The sequence below is a fragment of the Zootermopsis nevadensis genome, unplaced genomic scaffold, assembly GCF_977971745.1.
Source record: "Zootermopsis nevadensis isolate Lab colony 2312 unplaced genomic scaffold, Znev_1.0 Znev_ptg000008l, whole genome shotgun sequence".
In the NCBI taxonomy this organism is placed as follows: domain Eukaryota; kingdom Metazoa; phylum Arthropoda; class Insecta; order Blattodea; family Termopsidae; genus Zootermopsis; species Zootermopsis nevadensis.
In genome coordinates, this window is record NW_028259140.1 from 12166460 (window position 1) to 12187475 (window position 21016).

At 39.1% G+C, this 21016-nt stretch overlaps 1 protein-coding gene across 1 annotated transcript in view; it reads left to right on the forward strand.

Annotated features, from left to right (window-relative positions):
• The window catches only part of LOC110832520 (neuropeptide SIFamide receptor), a 301297-nt gene that overhangs the window by 247673 nt on the left and 32608 nt on the right, over window positions 1–21016 (forward strand). Inside the window, exon 2 of the mRNA XM_087344703.1 lies at window positions 7142–7241. Within this exon, the coding sequence (XP_087200829.1) occupies window positions 7142–7241 (100 nt within the window). The remainder of the gene's footprint in view (window positions 1–7141; window positions 7242–21016) is intronic.

The following is a 21016-nucleotide window of genomic DNA, read 5'->3' on the forward strand; positions in this document are numbered from 1 at the left end:
ACAAGTTATAAATTCGGGCACCGCCGAGAATCGAACCCGAGACCCCAGGATTACAAGGCCAGCGTTCTCTAATTAAATATATACCTGTCAGTACGATTTGCGTTAAATTTTTACTTCTTCGGAGTGTTAATGTGTTGCCGTACACAAATATTTCATACGTCGGAATGTCGACACCCGGGTCTTTCGTCGGCCTTGCGTCACCCTGGAGCAATTGTCCCGTTTCCCTGGGACCGTTTATTGGGACACAGACTACTCCCGTATTTGAGTGTTCCTGACACACTGGTTTAAGAACCAAATGCCACTTATTCTCAGAGTTGCCCATGGACACGTTCTTTGGCATGAGAGATGCTAAATCTGTCAGCAGAGAATTCTCCACTGGCAGACTGGAAAATCGTGTATTTCCAAATCCAAAACCTAAAGTAATTTGTTGTGGCTGTCCTCCGGGTTGTATCTTCGGAGTACGGAAGAACTTTGTCGACGTTTCGTAGGCGCTTGCCTGCTTTTTCATTAAGGCAATTATTCGTCTATAAACGTCTACCGGACTGAACGGTATAACAACCCAGCTGTCGCAGATAGAAAATGAAATATCAGTAAGTTGATTGATTGGTGTCGATCAGTAACTTCGGCATATCATTTATTGGGGTATTTGAATGCCCGCATCGGACATGGAAAGTTATTTATTTAAAAGAGAGTAACGCACTGTAAACTACGTATAAGCCCATCGCAAAATATCGTTTTGCTGTGCTTATGACAATTACTTTTACTCTCAGAGTGTACTGTTCCAATAGTGTCGTGTCCAGCACCTTGGGGGAAAGATATCACCGTCACCTCCTTCCAAATCCTTATAACTCTGCGTTTTCTCTTCTCACGTAATATTTTATAACCTCTGTAGGAGAAGTATCATCATCGGTTACCTAGCAGTCAGTCCTGCCACGCTCAGAAGTTACCAGCCTTCACGGGCAAAAGGACTGTGTCACGAGCAGAGCAGTGACGCAAACTTAATTTCGTGCCATTTCGCTGGAACTTTCGGACGGTTTGTGTCTCGGTGTACAGTGACGTGGTGTCTGAAGTGCGCCGTACAATTTAATGACAAATTTCATCCTTGCCCCACGCCCGCTGTCGTGACGTAATGAGGCCATGTAACTTCAGCGGAGGAGACATGGCTGTTGTTTCATCTCGTTCCATCGTGATCATGTAATTTCATGTCACACTAACTGTAACATACCAATGTTCAACAATACCATCATCTACGAGATCAGACGCGGATCAAAAGGAAAAAATCGTGTACCCAGAGTCTGACGTCTCTTCAGGCCGGTGAGTCAAGAGTGGACTAAATCAAAGTTGCTTTATGTTACTGAGATTATTGACACAGTTCATCAGATCTGTCTCTGTTATTCATTGATAACACATCATGCCATGAGGACGTGGAAATATGGAATCAGATTCCCCCTTACCCTTTCGACTGGAGACTGGTTTGGCCCTCTGCACTTTGATGAAGAGAAAATTCCTTGCCCCTGTAAGGAGTCGAACCCAGATTGTCCAGCCCGTATTGAGCCGCTGTACCGAGTGCGCTGTCAGGGATCTTTAGTTTATAATATGTTTCATTTATTTAGTTATTCGTTGTATATTTAACGATGAATAGTGAATCTGAAAGAACTTTGAAGGAATCGATCGTGGCATAATTTTAGATAACTCGGCATATTCCTGTAGAACCTGAGGAAAACCATGAGTAATTTCAATAGTAATAGTTGGTATCCTACTCGTTATTTGAACTTACGCCCTCCTGAAGACGAACGAGTTGGACCACGACTTTTATTATTATTTCGTTGTGTTTTTACTGGTTTGTGCATATTTAATATTAACGTAGGAACTTAACTTTAGAGCTTAATACAATTTAGCAATTGGAAAAATTATAACAGAATACCAGTAACAAATTATATACACAAAAAATTACTACTGGGAAATATTTAATTTGAAATAGATTTTTGATTTTTTTTGGAATTTTAGAATCAGTGTGGATTAGTGAGTTATTAGAAAGAATTTGAATATTTTAGAAAAATATTGTGTGTGGTGTTAGGAACATACGCACACAGGTAGCGTCATTAGATTTTAAACCAAAAAATTGTTTGAAGTAGTAGATTAGATGAGGGGGGGGGGCCAAATTTCAGCGACTGCTGGAACGCTGTCAAATATTTTCGGTCGCTACAGGCGTACGCCTAGGCCTAACAGAAGATTTCGGGGGTTACAAATTCTCATGAGAACAGAAGAAAGTAAGGAGGAAAAATGTGTCGAAAGTAAAACGATAATGAATGTTGGGAAAGACAAAAATATTTTGAAGAATCGGATTGGGAAGACTAAACCGCTTTATCTTCATAAGGATTGAGTTATATGTTGGTCTCCAAAATCAGAGCTGTTGAATTTTCTGGTTTTATTAGCAGAGAATTGACGCTTACGTTTAACTTAAGCAATTGAATATTAATTAAAACAAAACTAATTTTTTTATGTAGAATATTACCTGAAGATATTTGCGGGTTATGCAGTGAAAGAGAGAGAGACAGGAGATTAAAGACAAAATAAGAATTAACGAGGAAAGAATTTTACCCAAACGTGTTCATCAAACGTCACGTAAATTACAACTGCACTATTTATCACGAGTTTAAATCTCTGTAAATTTATAGTTCATATCTGGACATGCCTATCATATGAATTTTGTGTGATTTTCTAATAGTCGGCGTATTTGATCTGTGCGGTGTGGAGCGTCAGGACAGCGAGCGGTCATTACTGGTTCTCAACTTCCCATCATGCACTTCGGGACGCGCACAGCTGGGGTTTGTTCACACACACACACCAAGCGTTTCTCTGCGTCACTTGGCTTCGCTGCTCTAGCGTGAATTAATAATCAAGCCGAGCGTAATATTACGACCACACTGTGTCTTTCACTATGTGGCATGTGTTCCTAACTCCTGAGATCATTATAAGATGGCACATAAGTCATTTAACGACTCACAAGTAACTACAAAGGCCACATACCTTTGAAAGCAGAGTGATTAAATTTCATTGCAGTTAAGAGTTTCAGTTGTTGAGTACAGAAACAGTTGTCTGCCTCACGAAAGATGGAGGACAATGAGAAATTACGTCCCAGGTCTTACTGTATGTCCACTTCATGCTTTGAACGTAGAGGGCAGCAGAGTAGCCAGACTTTCAAAGTAAAACTGGCATGTACAATTCTCAGGTCTGTTCTGTGCTCGTAAACCTCCAGCAGACCTATCGCCTTTAACTGGATTCTATGACCTTATATTTTCATGTCCACGTCAGCAATTTGTGGACGAGAACCCATTAGGAATAAAATAGTGTCAACTTAGTATGTTTATACCTTAAGACAGGACAGGGTTTTTTTTAAAGAGGCCATAATCGGAGAAGTTTGTCCTTGGTTCGAGTCAGGGTCGGGAGATTTGTGGAGCTTGGAAATTAAGTACTATATAGGATAATCGTCTAAACCTAAGTTGTTTGTTTTGGGGAGGGAATTATGGGAATAAGGGCCACAACCCTGAAAAATGCCCTGAGTCCGAATCACAGTAACAATAGTTTGTGTATCTTCAAAACTAGACATGTAGATGAATGTCGCCAAGATATATTTGTATTTGTTTCTTCGGAGTGGTTACAGGAACGAAGGCACAAACCTAAAAACCGCGCAGGTCTCGAGTCCAGGTGAAGAGGTCTTTAGTATTTTTCAATACAATTACTGCAGAAGAACACAAATGACACCAAGCAGAACTGTCATTTCTTGCTTTCGCGATGAGATTACAGGAACAAAGGCCGAAACGTCTAAAAGAATGACCAGGGTTCGATTTCTGGTTGATGATGCTTCCGAAAAATATCATTCAAAACAAGTGAACTACAGATTCTAAATCATCATTGTTCTTTAGGAAAATAGGATAACTCCCTAAAAGCTTGTAATGAGACAAGACTTCAGTTTAAACATTTGGGGAATAACATATTAGAAGCCATAATTTTAACATAATTTTTAAAATGAAACTTCATTTATTCCTAAATCCCTAATATTATAATGCCGTCTGAGTATAATTTTCATTTTAAAAGTCTTAAATATGCTGTTAAACTATGATCGATGAAAATCAAATTCAGTCTTTGACAGAAGCGAGTAATAATTTGAGACAGGCCGGATATCATGACTGAGAGACTTGGTTTTCTTCAGTCCCTTCAGAAAAAATTGAAGGATATTCTCCCAGAATAGGCCGCGATAATGCCTTCGTATAATTTCCAAGTCATCGTTCATGTCAAATCATTCCACGTAACATATAGGACACGGTTGAGAAACGTCGATAAATTAACCAAGTTCTAATTAATGTGTGAAGTTTTGTAGAGGCGTCCAACTTAAATCTGTATGAAAAGTTGGTAATAGACGCTGGACGTTATAAGTAGGCCTTTTGTTTATTACTGGAAACATTCACGAAGAAATGTTGTAAAGTGAATTTCATTGAACACTGTCGGATTTGTAACTTAAATTTCACCGCAAAGTTACTCAATATTGACACTACATTTCTGTTGAATATACACTTATTAGTTTCAGAATCTACATTAACCTTGTCTGGCAATGGAGGATATGTTTACTCTGCAAATAGAAATGGAATGTACGTGGTCGGTTGACTTTCAAATAGACTGTGAGTACTAATTGCGCTCTAAAACATGTTAGCATTACTCAGCGATGTAAGCAAAGTTGTAATGTAAATTAACTAGATTTATCTTTAACTATGCACTGCTTGTTCCCATCCTAATAACCTGAAATAAAATGAATATGTTAAATGTGAATATTGGGTCATGTATCATAGCAAGAATTTTAAAGTCGCCGTTAACTTTCGTGGTGTCTTATTTAAATTGGTGGTTTCTGAGAGGGTTAACATTAATTTTGTTCAGAAGTTACTACGTGCGTCTCATCATAGTTCTAAAACATTCTCTTTTTTACTTTAATTCTTCTCGTCACCTTCTGTATTAAACGAAATATTAACCTCTTTTGTCCTCCTGACACTTCACTGATGCGGGCGAAATACAATTTACCATTCTGATTTTAAATTTATTTTTGCTGGAAGAATATGCTAATTTATTAAAATTATTCGTATTGTCAGAGTCTTAATCTTGAAAAGTGTTGTCATTTGACTCAATTGTTATTTTGTTCAAATCTAGTTATATTATTTCTTATTTAATCCTTAATTTTCCCCGCCAGAGACCTACGTACCTTAAAACACATAATATCAGTCTGAGTAAGAAATATACCACAGTTTAATACTACCAACTCTAATTCATTAAGCGATGTGTTGTTTACACTCGCGTTTGGGTTTATAAACAATTATTATTTTGCCCCTTCATAGTGTTCTTTCAGTTTCCATAGCACTGTAAGTAACTTGGCTGATTTACAGTTAAATTTATTAGACGTGACCGCTGAAAGGTGACGGATGACGGAGGCAGTATGACCTCTGAAACGTTGGTTAACATCGACCAGACTACAAAGCACAATAACCCAGAAAACAGAAATCTTCATACTCATCGCCCTGATGACGGAGGCAGTATGACCTCTGAAACGTTGGTTAACATCGACCAGACTACACAGCGCAACAACCCAGAAGACAGGAATCTTCATACTCATCGCCCTGATGATGGAGGCAGTATGACCTCTGAAACGTTGGTTAACATCGACCAGACTACACAACGCAACAACCCAGAAGACAGGAATCTTCATACTCATCGCCCTGATGATGGAGGCAGTATGACCTCTGAAACTTTGGTTAACATCGACCAGACTACGCAGCGCAACAACCCAGAAGACAGAAATCTTCATACTCATCGCCCTGATGAAGGAGGCAGTATGACCTCAGAAGCGTTGGTAAACATCGACCAGACTACACGGTGCAACAACCCAGAAGACAGAAATCTTCATACTCTGATGATTGAGGCAGTATGACCTCCGAAACGTTGGTAAACATCTACCAGACTACACAGCGCAACAACCCAGAAGACAGAAATCTTCATACTTATCGCCCTGATGAAGGAGGCAGTATGACCTCAGAAACGTTGGTAAACATCTACCAGACTACACAGCGCAACAACCCAGAAGACAGAAATCTTCATATTCACTGCTGTGAAAACCTCAAATCTTACATTTATTACGTTGTTTCGTAACCCACTAACATGAAGGCCCATTAGAAAATGGACATTTCGACGCTGTCTCAATAGAATCAAATTAAGTCGCTTCGTCGCACGTGCTGAATGTCAAGTTCAAGTTCATCTGCAGTGTGTGAGTTCCGCCAGACACATTCCTCCTTGTGGCTTCAACAAGTCTTGCATCTCCTGGCCCGCCACAGCTCGATAGCGGTCTTGCGGGCAAGTATGTGGTGCACAAGTTTAAGAAGACATTTGAGGCCGCGGGACGTGAATACTATTTCCTTGCTTTAACGCTACGCTGTTCAAAGGTCGGCATTTTGCATCACTTCACACAAAGCAAAGTAATGCTTATTATACCCTCCAGCCGTCTTCCTTAGCCTATCGACTGGCGTGCCTCTTTGCTGTTTCCCCGTCAATAATTTTTCTTTCTCATTTCAATGTACTTTTCTTTAGAGTAAAATAAGCTATTATTCTGCCTGTTTCTTATACACTTTCTCATTCGTTTGACATGATTGTGGAAAACTAAAATATTAGCATTTAACTTAATGAATGCACTATTGATTGTATAAGACACGCATATATTAATTATATGCAAACTCTAAATTTATTTGAAGACGTAAATTGAACAAGAAAATACTTTGTTTCTTTAAACTTCGTATAAAATCCAAATATACGCACTTCCGTTCTACTTCGTTCCACTTGTTATTATTTTCCGTTACCCTTCCTAGTCCTTGCCCCAGCCACTTCCTATCCGTTCTCACTTTTAAACGATCATTTCGAAAATTCCAACGATTATGTCGAAATCATTCCATGTTTTCTTCCAATTTTATTGTGACGTACCACAAGCACGGAGTTATGTTGCGTCCACTCTAATACCTCCAACCTATTTCCACAATGTAAAGTTTGTCATAAAATTTGTGTACTTGTCACTACTGTCTGCCTGAAACTGTGGTTTTGCGTGTTTCAGCTTGGTTGCTCGGTTGGTGGATGTGCAAAACGGTGCCCTATGTTCAAGGGGTGTCCGTGGCTGCGTCAGTTTACAGCCTGATTGCCGTCTCGCTCGACAGGTGAGTCAGCAACCAATTGCATGTCTTAATGATGAACTCTGTTTAATGAATATGCGATTAATTTTGTATACGACTTTAACACACAGAAGCTCATTATTACGAAGATAATTCTTGAAGTCTGAAGGTTTCCGTCTGTGACGCGTTAAGAAATAATTGTTTTTTAACATTGCTCGTCGTAAACATAAAAATTACAACGCTGTTGGCCGTACTGTTAGAGCTAACCTCAGACCCCCAATCAGACTATTAGAGACGGCTTATAGCCAGTCTAATTAGACATTTCGCGCTATAGGAAATGGATTGGTGTGAAGAATAACTGTTGGAAATATTCCTAGAACCTACAAGTTGAGAAATTTATTTTGGTTATGGAATAAATAAAAGAATTCTGAACATGCCATTGCGAATAGTTTGTTATGGAAGTAAAGCAATGATATTAATAGAATTATGTCCAATAAATCATAAATTCTGAAGAGTATCAGTTAATGTAATTACATTTATTACGTAGCTCCAGGCTTATTTAACTCGTTAAACACAAAGCTTCCAGAAACAACCTTTCATGCGAAGTTGAAATTGTGGGTTTTCCCATCCTGTCAAAATGTATAAAAACTTGTCGAAGACTCAAAACCCAACTGTGCGAGAGAAATGTGCGGAAGTACCGAGCAAATGTTACGTGGAAATTTGTTCGAGTTATGCAGATAGGAGAAGTATTCTTGCTAAACTACTTTCCTGACCACTTCAGTAGCAGTTCGCATATTTCCGTACAGAAGCAATGAAGTCCTGATAAATATATTTTAAACAAATTGTCGCAGATAATAGAACCGTTCTTGAGTTTAGGGACTTCCTTTTCCAAGGAGTCCTACCGAATGTCTATAAATCAAAGCCAACGAAAAGTTGGGACCCGCAGTGCTCAGGCACTTGAAGAACGGATCGTTCCCAGTATCCCAGTTTAGGGACTTTATTTTTTATGGCATTCAATGATAGGTCAACGTGTCGGATGATAAGGCGTATGATAGACCTCGAGCCGTATCACTGCGGGCACTAGGCCATAATACGGTCCGTACCTCAAAGAAAACCAGCCACTTACTGTTGTGAAGGTAAATTTAGTACTGCTCTTCAAGAAAATAATCGCTGCTTCCAATGAGTGTTAAACGAAACATAAAAAAATGCAAGTGTACATCCAAATCCCTTATTTTGTATATATAATATGTGAAAGACATAAGTGGTAATTTACACTTTCCTTTCCAAATGTTCGTTTATGTTACGTAAATTTTCCGGGAACGTGCAAAGTAGAAATAATAACAATTTCGATTACGTATTAACAATGAGACAAGTATTTAAATCTGTCCCCTTCGACATCCCGGGGATTAGACCTTATAAGGACGAATTTGAGCTTACAATAATATAGATTACTCTTGACGGCAGAAAATGTTTCATAATGGCCAAGGTAACCAAAAGAAAAGGATAAAATTATTTGGAAAATAATATTGATTAATGTGACTGCTAGTGGAATGCTAATTGCAGCTTTGAAATATTAGGCCTCGTGATATTTTTCTCCAGTATTATGTATGAATATCAAGAATGCATATTATTAATAAACCGCAAAGGAATAAATTTACTAAAATAATGAATTCATGTAATACTGAGAAATATTTTCGCACACTGCCACGTACTAAATTGATCAGATTTGCGCCTTATTGATATCAATGGATTCAGAAGCTCCTGGATTCTGAACTTTTATCTGATAATTTGAATACACAGTAACATGAAACTTCCAAACCTGCTCTGAATTCCGCTAGTGCTGCTCCCACCACAGAAGTTTGCAACGCTGCATGTTGTATTTTATTAAAATCTTTTGCAGACATCTGTTTCGTCGGTTCAATTTCCCGGCTGCGATGCGACATACCTGAGTCGGTTCTTCGAAGTCGAGCTCAGTGCAGTCACGTGTCCCAGGAGGACACGTGACTCTGTCTGTTCTGTACACAAAGCCGGAATAAAGAAAGAAAGAAAGAAAGAAAGCAGATTTCTCCCCTGGTTGATCTCAAGCATCTTAAAATGTTTACAAAAAACACAGAGACGCCAGAGTTACAAGCGGAAGCGAGCCGAGGACGAAGTTATTTGCTCTGCATATTTGGATGGTTTCCTTGAATTTTTTTTGAAATGCAAAAGGAAAGAAAAAAGATCCCCTGCGGTTATAATGTTAGTCTATGTCCAGCAGACTGCTAATAATCTCACCGATGTTTGCTGAGTTTCATCCTATGCAGTTTCTTAGAGTAAGTTTCCGTATCTTTACAGCAGTTCCGTTGTTCTAACGTAAAACCGTTATTCCTGTATAAAATCTGTCCCGTGTTTGTTAAATCCTACTTAACACCATTGGTTTGCAACCTTATTGCTTATTGATAAGGTGTCGTACTGTGTAATTTTGGTAGGAAAATTAAATCGACTCCTGAAGATGGCAGTCTTTAGACTTACCGCCGTCAAAATTTCAAATCCTACTAAATCAGCTCCTATCTGTGGCGCCGATTCTGAAACTGCATCATAACAGCCGTCACAGAAACCATGATACAAAGTCGTACAACGTTGCAACTCTTAACAGCTGAGCCCATGCGAGTGAAGACGGCTTAGAACTCGGAGCATAGCAAATCTAGCAGCGCTGTACCAGTAACTTCTGGTTGTCTTGAAGAGAAGAGTAGTAAAGTTATTTTCGTTGTCTTGAAGGTTGCGTCCTCTAGTCTTAGAAGCCGACGGATCTGAGCCCAGAAACAAATAGTATCAGTGGTTGTAACGTGTTTAACGCCAGATACTTCCCTATTATAAGGCTCGACGTAAAAAAAACTTTATATGTAATTTAATTGCACTCATTTACATACAGATCTCCCTCTTGCACGCCGAGAAAAGCGATGAACACAAATTGCGACACGTGATATTTTGTTTTCCGTGTTCTAAACCACGGAACGGAACTATATAACGAGAAACTGCATTATTAATATTATAGCCCATCATTACTATGACTATTAAATCCTCGCATTTAATAGCGAATAAGACTTGCGAAATGAATACGTGAGTCTGCGTATTTTAAAGTTCTCTAATGTTACAAAAATGAAGATTTCTGCGATGAAAATTCTCCAAAATAAAATGCGAGGTCCTTACGCCTCTGAAGATGTCGATACTGGTCTTCAGAGTTGTAAAACCTTGTGGATCTGCAAGTAGATTTTAAAGAAATAAAACTGACTTAATATTTAACCCAGAAACGTCGGCATCAATCTACAAGTCCGCACGATGTTATAAAACAGAAGAAGGCCACTGCCGACAACTTCAGGATAGTAAATAAATGACATTACTATCGGATTTGCAGATAGGAAGCTTTTGAGCCGATGCAAAAGTTGGTTAGGTTTTACTTCGCACTAATTAACTTCTGATTTCGTGTCACCAAGAAATAATTCATCACTTGCCATCCACGTTATGCATTTCAGGGCACCGAAGTGGGCCATAATTATGGCAAAACATACTTGGTAATAAAAGATTAAGTAGGGTAGACGAAAGAAGGGCGACACCCCAAGAGGCTGTCGCGTTGATGAGAGGGAACAGCTTTGTGCCGTGGACAAAGTTTCACGGGAGTCTGGCAGATAGAGTGCCCTCTATCGACAGATACATTCTGCCCTGTAATAGGATTACAAAGAAGAAAGATGTTCTTGCGGCATGTCGTCATGTGAGAAAATTGCTAAGCACCATTTCCAGTTTAGACGCGAACTTATCAACCGATTTTTTTTTGTATAAAGAATTACTTTTTAAATATTAGTCTTTATTATTTTAGTTGTTACTTAACCCCTTGCGGTCCCTTTTAAATACCACTACTGCCCTCTGCAGGTCTATTTAAATACTACTAAGCTGTATAAGTTCAACTACTATTATGAACTGGTTTAATTTTCTTTTATAACTTTCAGAAATCGAAAGAAACTGCTAAATATGGTGGAAATATGTTCTGAGAGAATCACAGTTATCTTATTTGATTACTGACCGCTTGAAAAGGCTAGAATAATATGCTGACACAGTTTGTCAGCCTTGGTTTGACTCCAGATCACGTAAAAAATGCGTAAAATACATGGCGGACTCAGTCCGACATAGGACCGCAAAGAGTTAAGTCTCATTCAGTTAACATTAGGCTGACGATTTAGCAGGGACGGATACTAAGATATTTTTGGAAGGTCAGATGGCAATGTTTATGATTCTGACGCCCTTTCCTGCATCGTCTTAGAGTTTTAATTTCCTGAAATTCGTGAAGCAAATTGTCCCAAGCCACACACATTTTAATATTAGTAGCCGAAATTTTATAATTGTGTCGAACGACAAATTAGTCGATACATCGAGAGGTGTAAATTTATCTGACCTTAATTTCAGTTCCTGTGTCTCTGTGCTCTGCATTATTTCACCTTCAGTCAGTTCAAAGTGTTTTCTGGCTACTCTTCAGGTGCAGTTTGTCTCAGGGCCTGTCGTGTTTGCCGTCTCTAGCATCATAAATACTCCTTCTGTCCTCGGTTGCTCTCGGTATAGACACACAACGTAAATCTAAGGTCTTCAATCTCACGTCAGTCGACCGAGCTACATAAGAAAACATTGCGTGATTGCCGAACCAAGTCATAGATCATTCTGGACTGCGGGCAGCTTTTAAAGTGGAACAAAGACCTTCCATTGTGAATTAGCCCAAACACCCCACAGTGTAACCTCTAATTAATTGTCATTATACGTAATTAAAATGCTTTTGAGAGACGAATTGACAGTGCATCCTCACTGCATTACGTATATAGGGAGTTCGTGAGTTTGTCTTTCGCCTCGAATTATAATAATATTATAAATATTTTCATTAAACAACTTATACGTAAGCTAACTCTGTCGTGGTCAACTCGCATCTTACATAGTAAAAGGAATGTTGACTTATTCTTTGTTTCCCACAGATATTTAGGAGAACTGAAATGAGGTTTACTGAAGTTAAATGCGAGATAGGTATGGATGAATACTTCCCAATAAACACTAAACGTTAACATAAAAAAATCTCCTTAATAGTTGTCATTAAATAAATCTGCAAGAGTATACAACATTTTTTTTAAAATCGTAGACGATTACAGATCATGTACGTCGTATTAATAATATTTGTTGTATGAAAATAAAATTGCTTAATTTCCAAACTTTTTCGTCTGGTACAGAGATTCAGAAATCATGGAAGGACACATTTTATGGCGCTTAGGCGAAGATGTAGCTAAATTTGTCTTTTGTTTGTGTGCCATACCACGACAGCATGTTGAGCATTGTTTTCATGGTTTGTAATCGGAGGGGATAGATTTTACAGTTTCCCTCCGTCCACTCACAGCGTCTTTTTGGGTGTGGAAAAATTTGCCTTGCCTTCGTCTTCTTAGAATGAATTTTACTTTCCATAAGAGTAATGCACTTTGTATGAAGACCGCTGAGAGTGTCTTACGTAATCACATTTCCTTGCCACTGAGGTAATAATTTCCTATTATAAGCATCGCGTTTTGTGCTGGCTTGTTTTCAAAGTAAGCCGACTGCAAGAACAAGTTTAAGCGATGCAGTATATTTTAATTACACAGGACAAAACTAAAACGTCCTTCGGAATAGATTAGAATCTGAGTTCTTTTCTTACGAATATAATTCTGTAATATAAATCTTAACGCATCCAACCGACAAGATAAGTGATTCCTTTAAATTGGCTATTGGCTGCGTTTGTCATACTTAGCTCTCCGATTCAGCAAACGACTTGATAAATCGCTACGGATATTTTAGGTAGAACGTAAAATGTATAGATATTGGTCGTAAATTATCACGAACTGCTTTAGAGATTTGTAAGAATTCGAGGTTCTGTTTGTTAGCACGTCTACATCATCACTTCTCACGTTACAAACAGGACACAGGACCAAATCACGATCCTCTGAAACAGAAAATCCAGTCTTGACTTTGATTAGGTTGTAATTGTTTTCCTATTGGAATTTAATTTTTTGAAAAATAATTCGGCAACGTATCAAATTAAGTTCCTGTTGTTCATTTTAACTCTGTTATTTACGTTAATTTAAAACGAAGGAATAATTGTCCTGCAGACAGGACTGAAACCCTTGTGTCCTATTAATAGAATAGTGTCTGAAGAGAAACTTGTGATTTGAATGGTTTGAGATCAGAAATATCAGCAGAGAAAACGGTGTCATATCTCACCTAGACGATATTTCATAAGGTATTAAAATGTACATGATTTTGTTTTGACATAAAATGAAGTTTAATTGTTATATTAATCGCAACTGTGTTTGATCTTAGAGTATTTTCCACAACGCATTTCGTGTGTCAATGTCGATACTACTTCTTACTTCTTCTGGTAAGTTGAAGAAGTTTAGCTTTCTGTTCACACTTCTGTCTTTCACGTGAACGGCTCCAGCACCAGGTGGTTTCTGATAAGTGAAAAGTGGATCGCGTAAAGATTGTTGTAATAATTCTTATCTCTCAATTATTGTGCTGGAGAATAGGAAAAAGTAGCAGCTATTTATAAATTTGTACAGCTATAATAAAAAAATAAATAAGTTGCACGTCCATTTGTAAATGTTATTTGTTTCGGCGGGTTACAACACGTGGACTAGCAGCCAGACACCAACAAAGCGGACGAACGCTGTCTGCACGGGATTAAACGCATCTTCAGGAGTGTTAGAACCGTAGACACTATCGAAGAGTGACTTTACAGAAACGGCGTTATCGAAAATCAAAATGAAAAATATTTCTCTAAAAATTATAATGATGTCGGTGCTTTATCAAATATAATCCTGATTAATGAAGACTTTTACTCCAACATTTGACGGACTGGAAGCGTAACCACGAATAAGACGGCGTGCACATCAATGATACTATCACGTTACAGCGAAGACAAGGTGAAAATGTGGCGAAATCTGTCGGAATTATTGCCATGTATTTGAGTCAGTGTTCTAGTTACATAAGTTTTGTCTCGCAATCTCAAGACCGGCATACAAAATGCCTACATCTGAGGCTTAAAAGAACACCGACCCCGCCTAAGAGACTGGAGATAAAGCTGGGAAGAAAACTTCTTCGTGTTTTGGTGGATCTCGGGGTACGCAGACCGTGTAATTCTTTAATTTGTTGCCTCAGACTCACCCCAGGGAACAGATTGCGTGTCCGTACGGACGAACAATGAGGATCTGTCGACAGTTTGGCTGTAATTGTGTTTGAGGACGGAAGATGGAAAGAGATCAACTCTGAGAGATAAAAGGATGATGATGAAAATAGAGGATGAGTAAACAGAAGAAAAGTAGAAGAAACGAAATGAAACAATCACAGCAGTCCGGCCCCCCCGCTGATCGAGTTCAGACATCGTCTTGGATCTTGCGAACATCAATAAAAGTTTGCCCTGCAAGGGCCGTCCCTGGACACTCGTCAGGGTCACGGACAACAAATACTTGGAAGATTCCAATTGGTAAGAACTTAACCACTTGGTCTACATTCCTTAATCGCAAATTTAGTTTGACTCATTAATATCAGAATGCACTGTAACCAATTAATCCACTCGAACTCTGTAGATCAGTGGTATTCAACCTGGGGTACGCGTACCCTCGGGGGCAAGCGAAGACATCTTAGGGGGTACGTGAAATTTAAAGAATTATATATTATTTTATGATAAACACTGAATAATCAGTAATATAATTTATTTAATTTATTTTAGATGTAGATTATATACTATGTATAACTTGAATTATACACCAACAACTTTGGGGGTACAAATTTGAAGAGAAATTGTATCTGGAGGTACGCGAACAAAAAAAGTTTGAATACCACTGCTGTAGATAATCCTTCAGTTTTAATATCTTGCCGTGTGTAACACAGTTTTTATAGAGGTATAAGAGCTAAGGGTTGTGTTATCGAAATTTTAGTGAGACGCTGTCTGTAGGGGGAGAATTGGAGGGTGTTTGTAGCCGGCGATAGCAGCTCATTTTAAGCCAGTATACCAGAAATCGTCCGGACGGACCGAGAATCCATGAAGACCTCAGAAGACTCGAACCGACTGTAAGTAAGAAGCACCTGAACAAATCTGTTCTGCTATCGTGACAGTACGGGAGTAGGAACGACGACATCCTGAGACAACCTGCCACCCCATTTTTCTCCACGCGGGCCGAAAATGATCGAACGCAATACGTGAGTAAGGTGACTGATGGGCAAACACAATACCAAACACAACGACACAAAAAGCTCAAAGTTTGCTATAAGGGAGAAGCGAAAGTTCTGTTCTGTTAGCGATTGATTATATCTGACATCTGGAGGTGATGGAAGGCTTGCTGCATTGATTTTGTTTTCGAAGCAAAAGGCTGTAACTTAGGACTTTTCTGCATAGAATGGGCACAACCCGTTAACATCTGCATAATAAGTTTTAAACCGATGTGTAAGTAGTGTTAGAATTCTCTGTAAAATTTAAGTCACAAAATTCAAATACAGACCACTGTATTTATAAAGAAAATGCAAGCATCCTTAATTTAGGACGTAAAATGCAGTTTTTAGTTGTTATCAGGAGACTTTTGAGGATTAAATGAATATTATCGATTAAAAAATAAAACAATATGATAGTATTAAAGGGTGTTCTTACATACAAACATCCCAATCTACGTCTATATTCAAAGTGCTTACAGGACATAAGTGGATCTAATTTATAAACGTCCATTATTCTAAAAGAAAATTAGAAGGATGAAAGGCAAATAGATTTAAATTAGGCTTGCTAAAGAAACTGTGTAGAATTAATTACGTTTCGTTTAATAAAAATAGTACAGCGTGAATAATAACAGATAAATAGACCTTATATCAATGGGGTGTCGAGAAAATACTAGTCCACCTTCAGTAGAAACACAATAATTCCCTCAGCTGCTGTTGATAGACCAGCGGTGCCCAAATGCTTTCTGGCGCGTCACTGAAATACGAACGATACTTACCGCACAGTTCACCATTTTAAACAAAACATAAACTGAACGGCAATTGGGAAGAATGCGTATCCATATTTAAGACTAGGCTAAAAACTTATGCTCCTTTCAAGTTGGTTCGGTACGGTTATGGAGCCTTCATTAATCTCTGTTCTAGCTGAAACAGTTTTCACTCAACTGTGTTGTGTCGAAAAGCAGCTGTAATTCTGCGGCCAGTTGTGGAGTGTCTACAGACTCGTCTCGTACACGAATTAAACAGTTAGGAAGACACAGATCTTCGGGCTTGATTTTATGGGCTCTGTCGCCGACATGCGATTTTACGGGTAGGTGGCGGATCTACTCACCGAATGTAACTGATGACCCCAGAGAAGTGTACTGAGGTCATGTCGGAACTACGTGGTTCCTGGAAGTCAGCCCATTAGCTTGTAACAACAGACGTGTTGCCATAAATATGAATTGAAATATGTTGTTGTCCAAAATTCAGTAGAATCAGCGTTCGGTTTGTAATTCAGAGGACAAGTAATGCATACATGAGGCGACAAAGGTGTGAGGTTACTAGTGAAACACGCTAATAACTGGGAGGCCTTCTATTTTCACAGAAATATTGTTCAGAAGCTGCAATTTGCACATGATAATAATAAACCATTGTAACAGGAAACTGCTAACTGCCCTTGTCAGCAATGACACACAAAGTCAATGAACATCCTGCACCCATGTTCTGAAAACGATGCAACCCGCTTGGCTGCGTCAGTGTCACTACTAACGTGTAACTGATGAGCTACTCAACTGATCTGTTAGTGTATCAGAAAGCTCGGATTATGTCCGACGTTTAGACATGATGTCAAGTGGCTGCCAGCTAGTGGCAACTGAGCACTGTCTTGGATAGACCCAGATACGACGTCGCCACCCTTACTTGTTCCCCTGCCTCATCGGCAACTATTCCAACTTGTACGTGTGGCGTGAACAGGAAGTTCTACTCGCCTGCTGAATAAACGCTGAACTGTAGCGTAGAGCATATTCTAAATTATATATGTATTCGTGTTTTATTTAATGGCGGCTTGTGTGGATGACAAAAGATCGCGTCGAATGATATAATGAAGAAATAATGAGTTGGAAAGAATGTGGAAAGACGCAGTCGTGGCCTAATTTAAGGCACTTGTTTCTGGGGTCTGAGGAAGAACAGGAACAGCTTTAGTCAAGATACCCGATATCAGGACCGAGGTTTGAAACCGGAACCTCCCAGATACGAAGGTGACCGGTCGATCGCGATGTTATCCATAATCTACCGCATACACGTTAGTTTCTTTCGTAACGATGCAACGGACTGACACCCAGAGACGCGATCAGAAGTTTCGACGGAGTTGAGCAGTGATCAGAGAACTCAGTTGTGGAGGATGCTAAGGAATTTTAAACTCTTTTTCCTTGATTTCTTTTGGTAACCGCCTGTAGTTGGCTGGACAAGTCGGGGCAATGCGCAGGGCGAGTGTCAGCTGTTATTATTGGAAAGGTAAAATCTGAGTACATCAAGATGGGGTGTGTTCGTGCTGTTTAAGGCAACATGAGAGTCGCTGCTTTGTTCAACAAAAATTCTAGTGCTATTAACCGATAAACCGAAGCATTATCCTACAATAAAATTTTGTAGTTATAGGTGTTTGAAATACAGAACTTTCTTACTAAAGTTATGAACTCAGAAAGCATATTTTTTTACCTAAAATAATGTAACGGTTTTGTCTAGTGTTGAAGCCATAAGGAAGGGCGTTGAAAATAAAATTTCGTTTACTTATGTCATTCTGTTCCGAACTGTGCGGATGATTGATTTAATTTGAGAGACTTTACGTAATCAGAATAAGCACTGAAAAACATGTTTGCTGCTCTGCAAGAGTTACGGAGCATGGCAGACGACTTGTCACGTGCTCAACCAGGCGTCTTGGGCGAGACGTCGGTCTGCCATGACCCTCAGTCCTCCTCGAAGAGGAATGAACGTATCCGGAAGTACCGTTTCTGTAACTTCAATAACATTTCACAAAAAATCACGGTCTAGTAATCAATCCTCTTTCTTCGTATTCAGAGGTTCTGTGGTTTGCTTCTCAACCCACGAACAGAATATTTTCATAGCTCTGTCCAATCCCTTCAGACAAATTCTGGAAATGTTTATTAAATTAGACCACGACCGCTTCCTTCCACATCCTTTACAGTTTATCATCGATTAATAATCCTATTAACGACGATTTATAATCTGAGCTACTGACAGTGGCGTCAAACACGTAAGTGCAACTGTGATCTTGTTTTTTGAGTTCTGGTCCGCTTTGACTGTTAGGTGGATAGCAGGGCTTTGGAGAAACATACTGTGCCCATATTCATGGCTATTACGTACTTATGAATCAGCACGACGTAACAAATTTATGTTCAACGCCGTGAAAACTCAGATCTCACACACACATGTACAATAATATTTCCTGGAATTATTGTACTATCAGTTTAGTATATCTGAATCAGCGATGTTATCAGACTGTAACAAAACAGTATTAAAGCATTACAATAACCTCATAGCGTGCAGTGAATGAAGTCCTTCGAAAGTATTTTTGTTAATCGTAACAAACTCCATCGTCTAGATATTTAGAGAGGTCTCTTCACTTTTAGCTTACAAACCAAAAACTGTAAGCATTTCTTAACTATTCCATGTGCTACATTCCCCTTCTATCCCATCCTTATTAATGTTATCACCCTAATAATATCTGGTAAAGAGTACAAACCATGGAAATTGTCATTTTGCAAGTTCCTCTAGCCAGCTGTTATTTCACCACTTCCTGGTCCAGAAGCTTCATTTGGCATTTGGTCCTCAGAGATCCTTAGTCTGTGTTGCCCCTTTACGTGGAAGATCACGGTTCATGCCCACAAAAAGCAACAGACAAAATTGTAGCTTTATATATTACATTCCTTATGTTTGCAGATAAAAGACTGAAAGACAAACGAATCTGTACTGCACGTCAACAAACATTCCCAGAACTTATCGTTCTCTTAAATTTCTCGTAAGTATAATTCTTTGTTGATATAAACATCTACTTGTTTCGGGACATTCTCAGTGGTAAATGCAAGATAAGAACGTCTACCGATAACGACTACTCTGTAGACTTACTTAAACGTTTTTAATTAGATTTATTGTAATAATAACAGTTATATATTTGGCCACTTGTTTTGCTTTTCATTCCATTACCGTTTAAAGTCTTATATTCTAAATTATATCCGAATTTTTATTTCGAAAATTTATTCCCTTCTTACCTTCATCTGGATATATCATAATAAAAATGTTTTGTGGTGCTTAGGGAATCGATTTGATACACGATCTAGCTTCTCATGAAACCTGTCCTTTGTGTCGTCGCATTTGTCCTTAGTTGGCCTCTGCATATCCAGAGCAACAACACCACACCTTCTACGTCTTAGTATTTAACATGACTTTTCGTCATTAAACAACTGTGCCCTATTAACTGTTGATGTATCCCCTCCCACATACGTAAAAGTCTGTCCTTCAGTGATGATGCACGTTCTCATTTCTGAACAAGAAAGTATGTGTACTGGTTCAGGGTCACCCTTGTATCATCTGACTTCCTCTCATCGCACTAAGTCTGCCATATTGTTCGCATAGAACTTGACCTATTCAAGCTCCTGACATTCCAATATTCGAATATCACTTCCCCTTTCCGCTGCTCAGGTTGTTCGACTTTTCCTTCCAAGACCTGTGTAACGTTTCGTAACACGCTGATTTTTTTACGGTGGGGAGTCCAACCGACAAGATGGAGAATCACCCCTTGTCGGCTGCCCGCGAATGCTTAACGCAGTACATTCACAGCTGCCTTCCTTCTCTGCAGGCTTCGCCCAACCGAAACGTGAGGACAGGTCTCAGCGTTGCCTGTTGGTCGTTTGTAACGCTCTTGCATTGACAAATGATTTATTTTATTCTGTAGAAATGCTATACGTTTGAAATCTCTGCACACTCACAAGAACTTGGGAATGCTGCCAAGGGTATAAGAAAGTACTGACCTATGTTAACAAGCGATACGGAATGTGGGTCATGAAGTCTCCGGCCTGTCTGGCGGGACGCATTGCAGAATGCCAGCCACTTCCCCCAATCAGCCAGACGTCGGTCAATACAGTAGAAGCCTGCTGCTGGTCTCGATCAGTAATAAAATGTACCACCGAGCTTACATTTAGGATCATGGCATTATACTTCTCGCTGCTATGGACTGAATAGTTCACGTCGGTCAGTGGAGTTCTCGCCGCAAGATGAAGAACTCTCGGGCTCCACCTGTTCCACTGTGGACGCTGAGCCTTGCCAAAACTAGAACCACGGGTGACGTCAGTGAGACCGCAGTACGCATGCGCAATCAACATTCGCTCGCGTTATGTTTTCATGCTTCACGTTAAATAAGCCTGCAGTTCACCACCTGCATCATAAGCGCTATGAGCGAACGGATTTCTCGTTGTATGCAAAAAAGATAAATCTTATTGACAGCGAAAAACTATTTTTTGGCATGGATCTTCCTGATACAACATTTTGAAATAACTTGTGATTACTTTTTATAAAATGATGTAAAATTCGTTTTCTTTCGGAGTGGGAAGTGTGTTGAAGGTCACAGTGTTGGAGGATGACTGACTGGTGTATGTAGGGCGTGGTTGTTCGGCGTACCTATTAGGTATGGTGCTGCTACCTGACGAAATTATATAAGTTTTAGAATTATATTGTGATTATGAACTTATATCGTGAAATTATTTCTGTATGCATTACGTATGGACCTTATTTTTGCCTGTCTAATT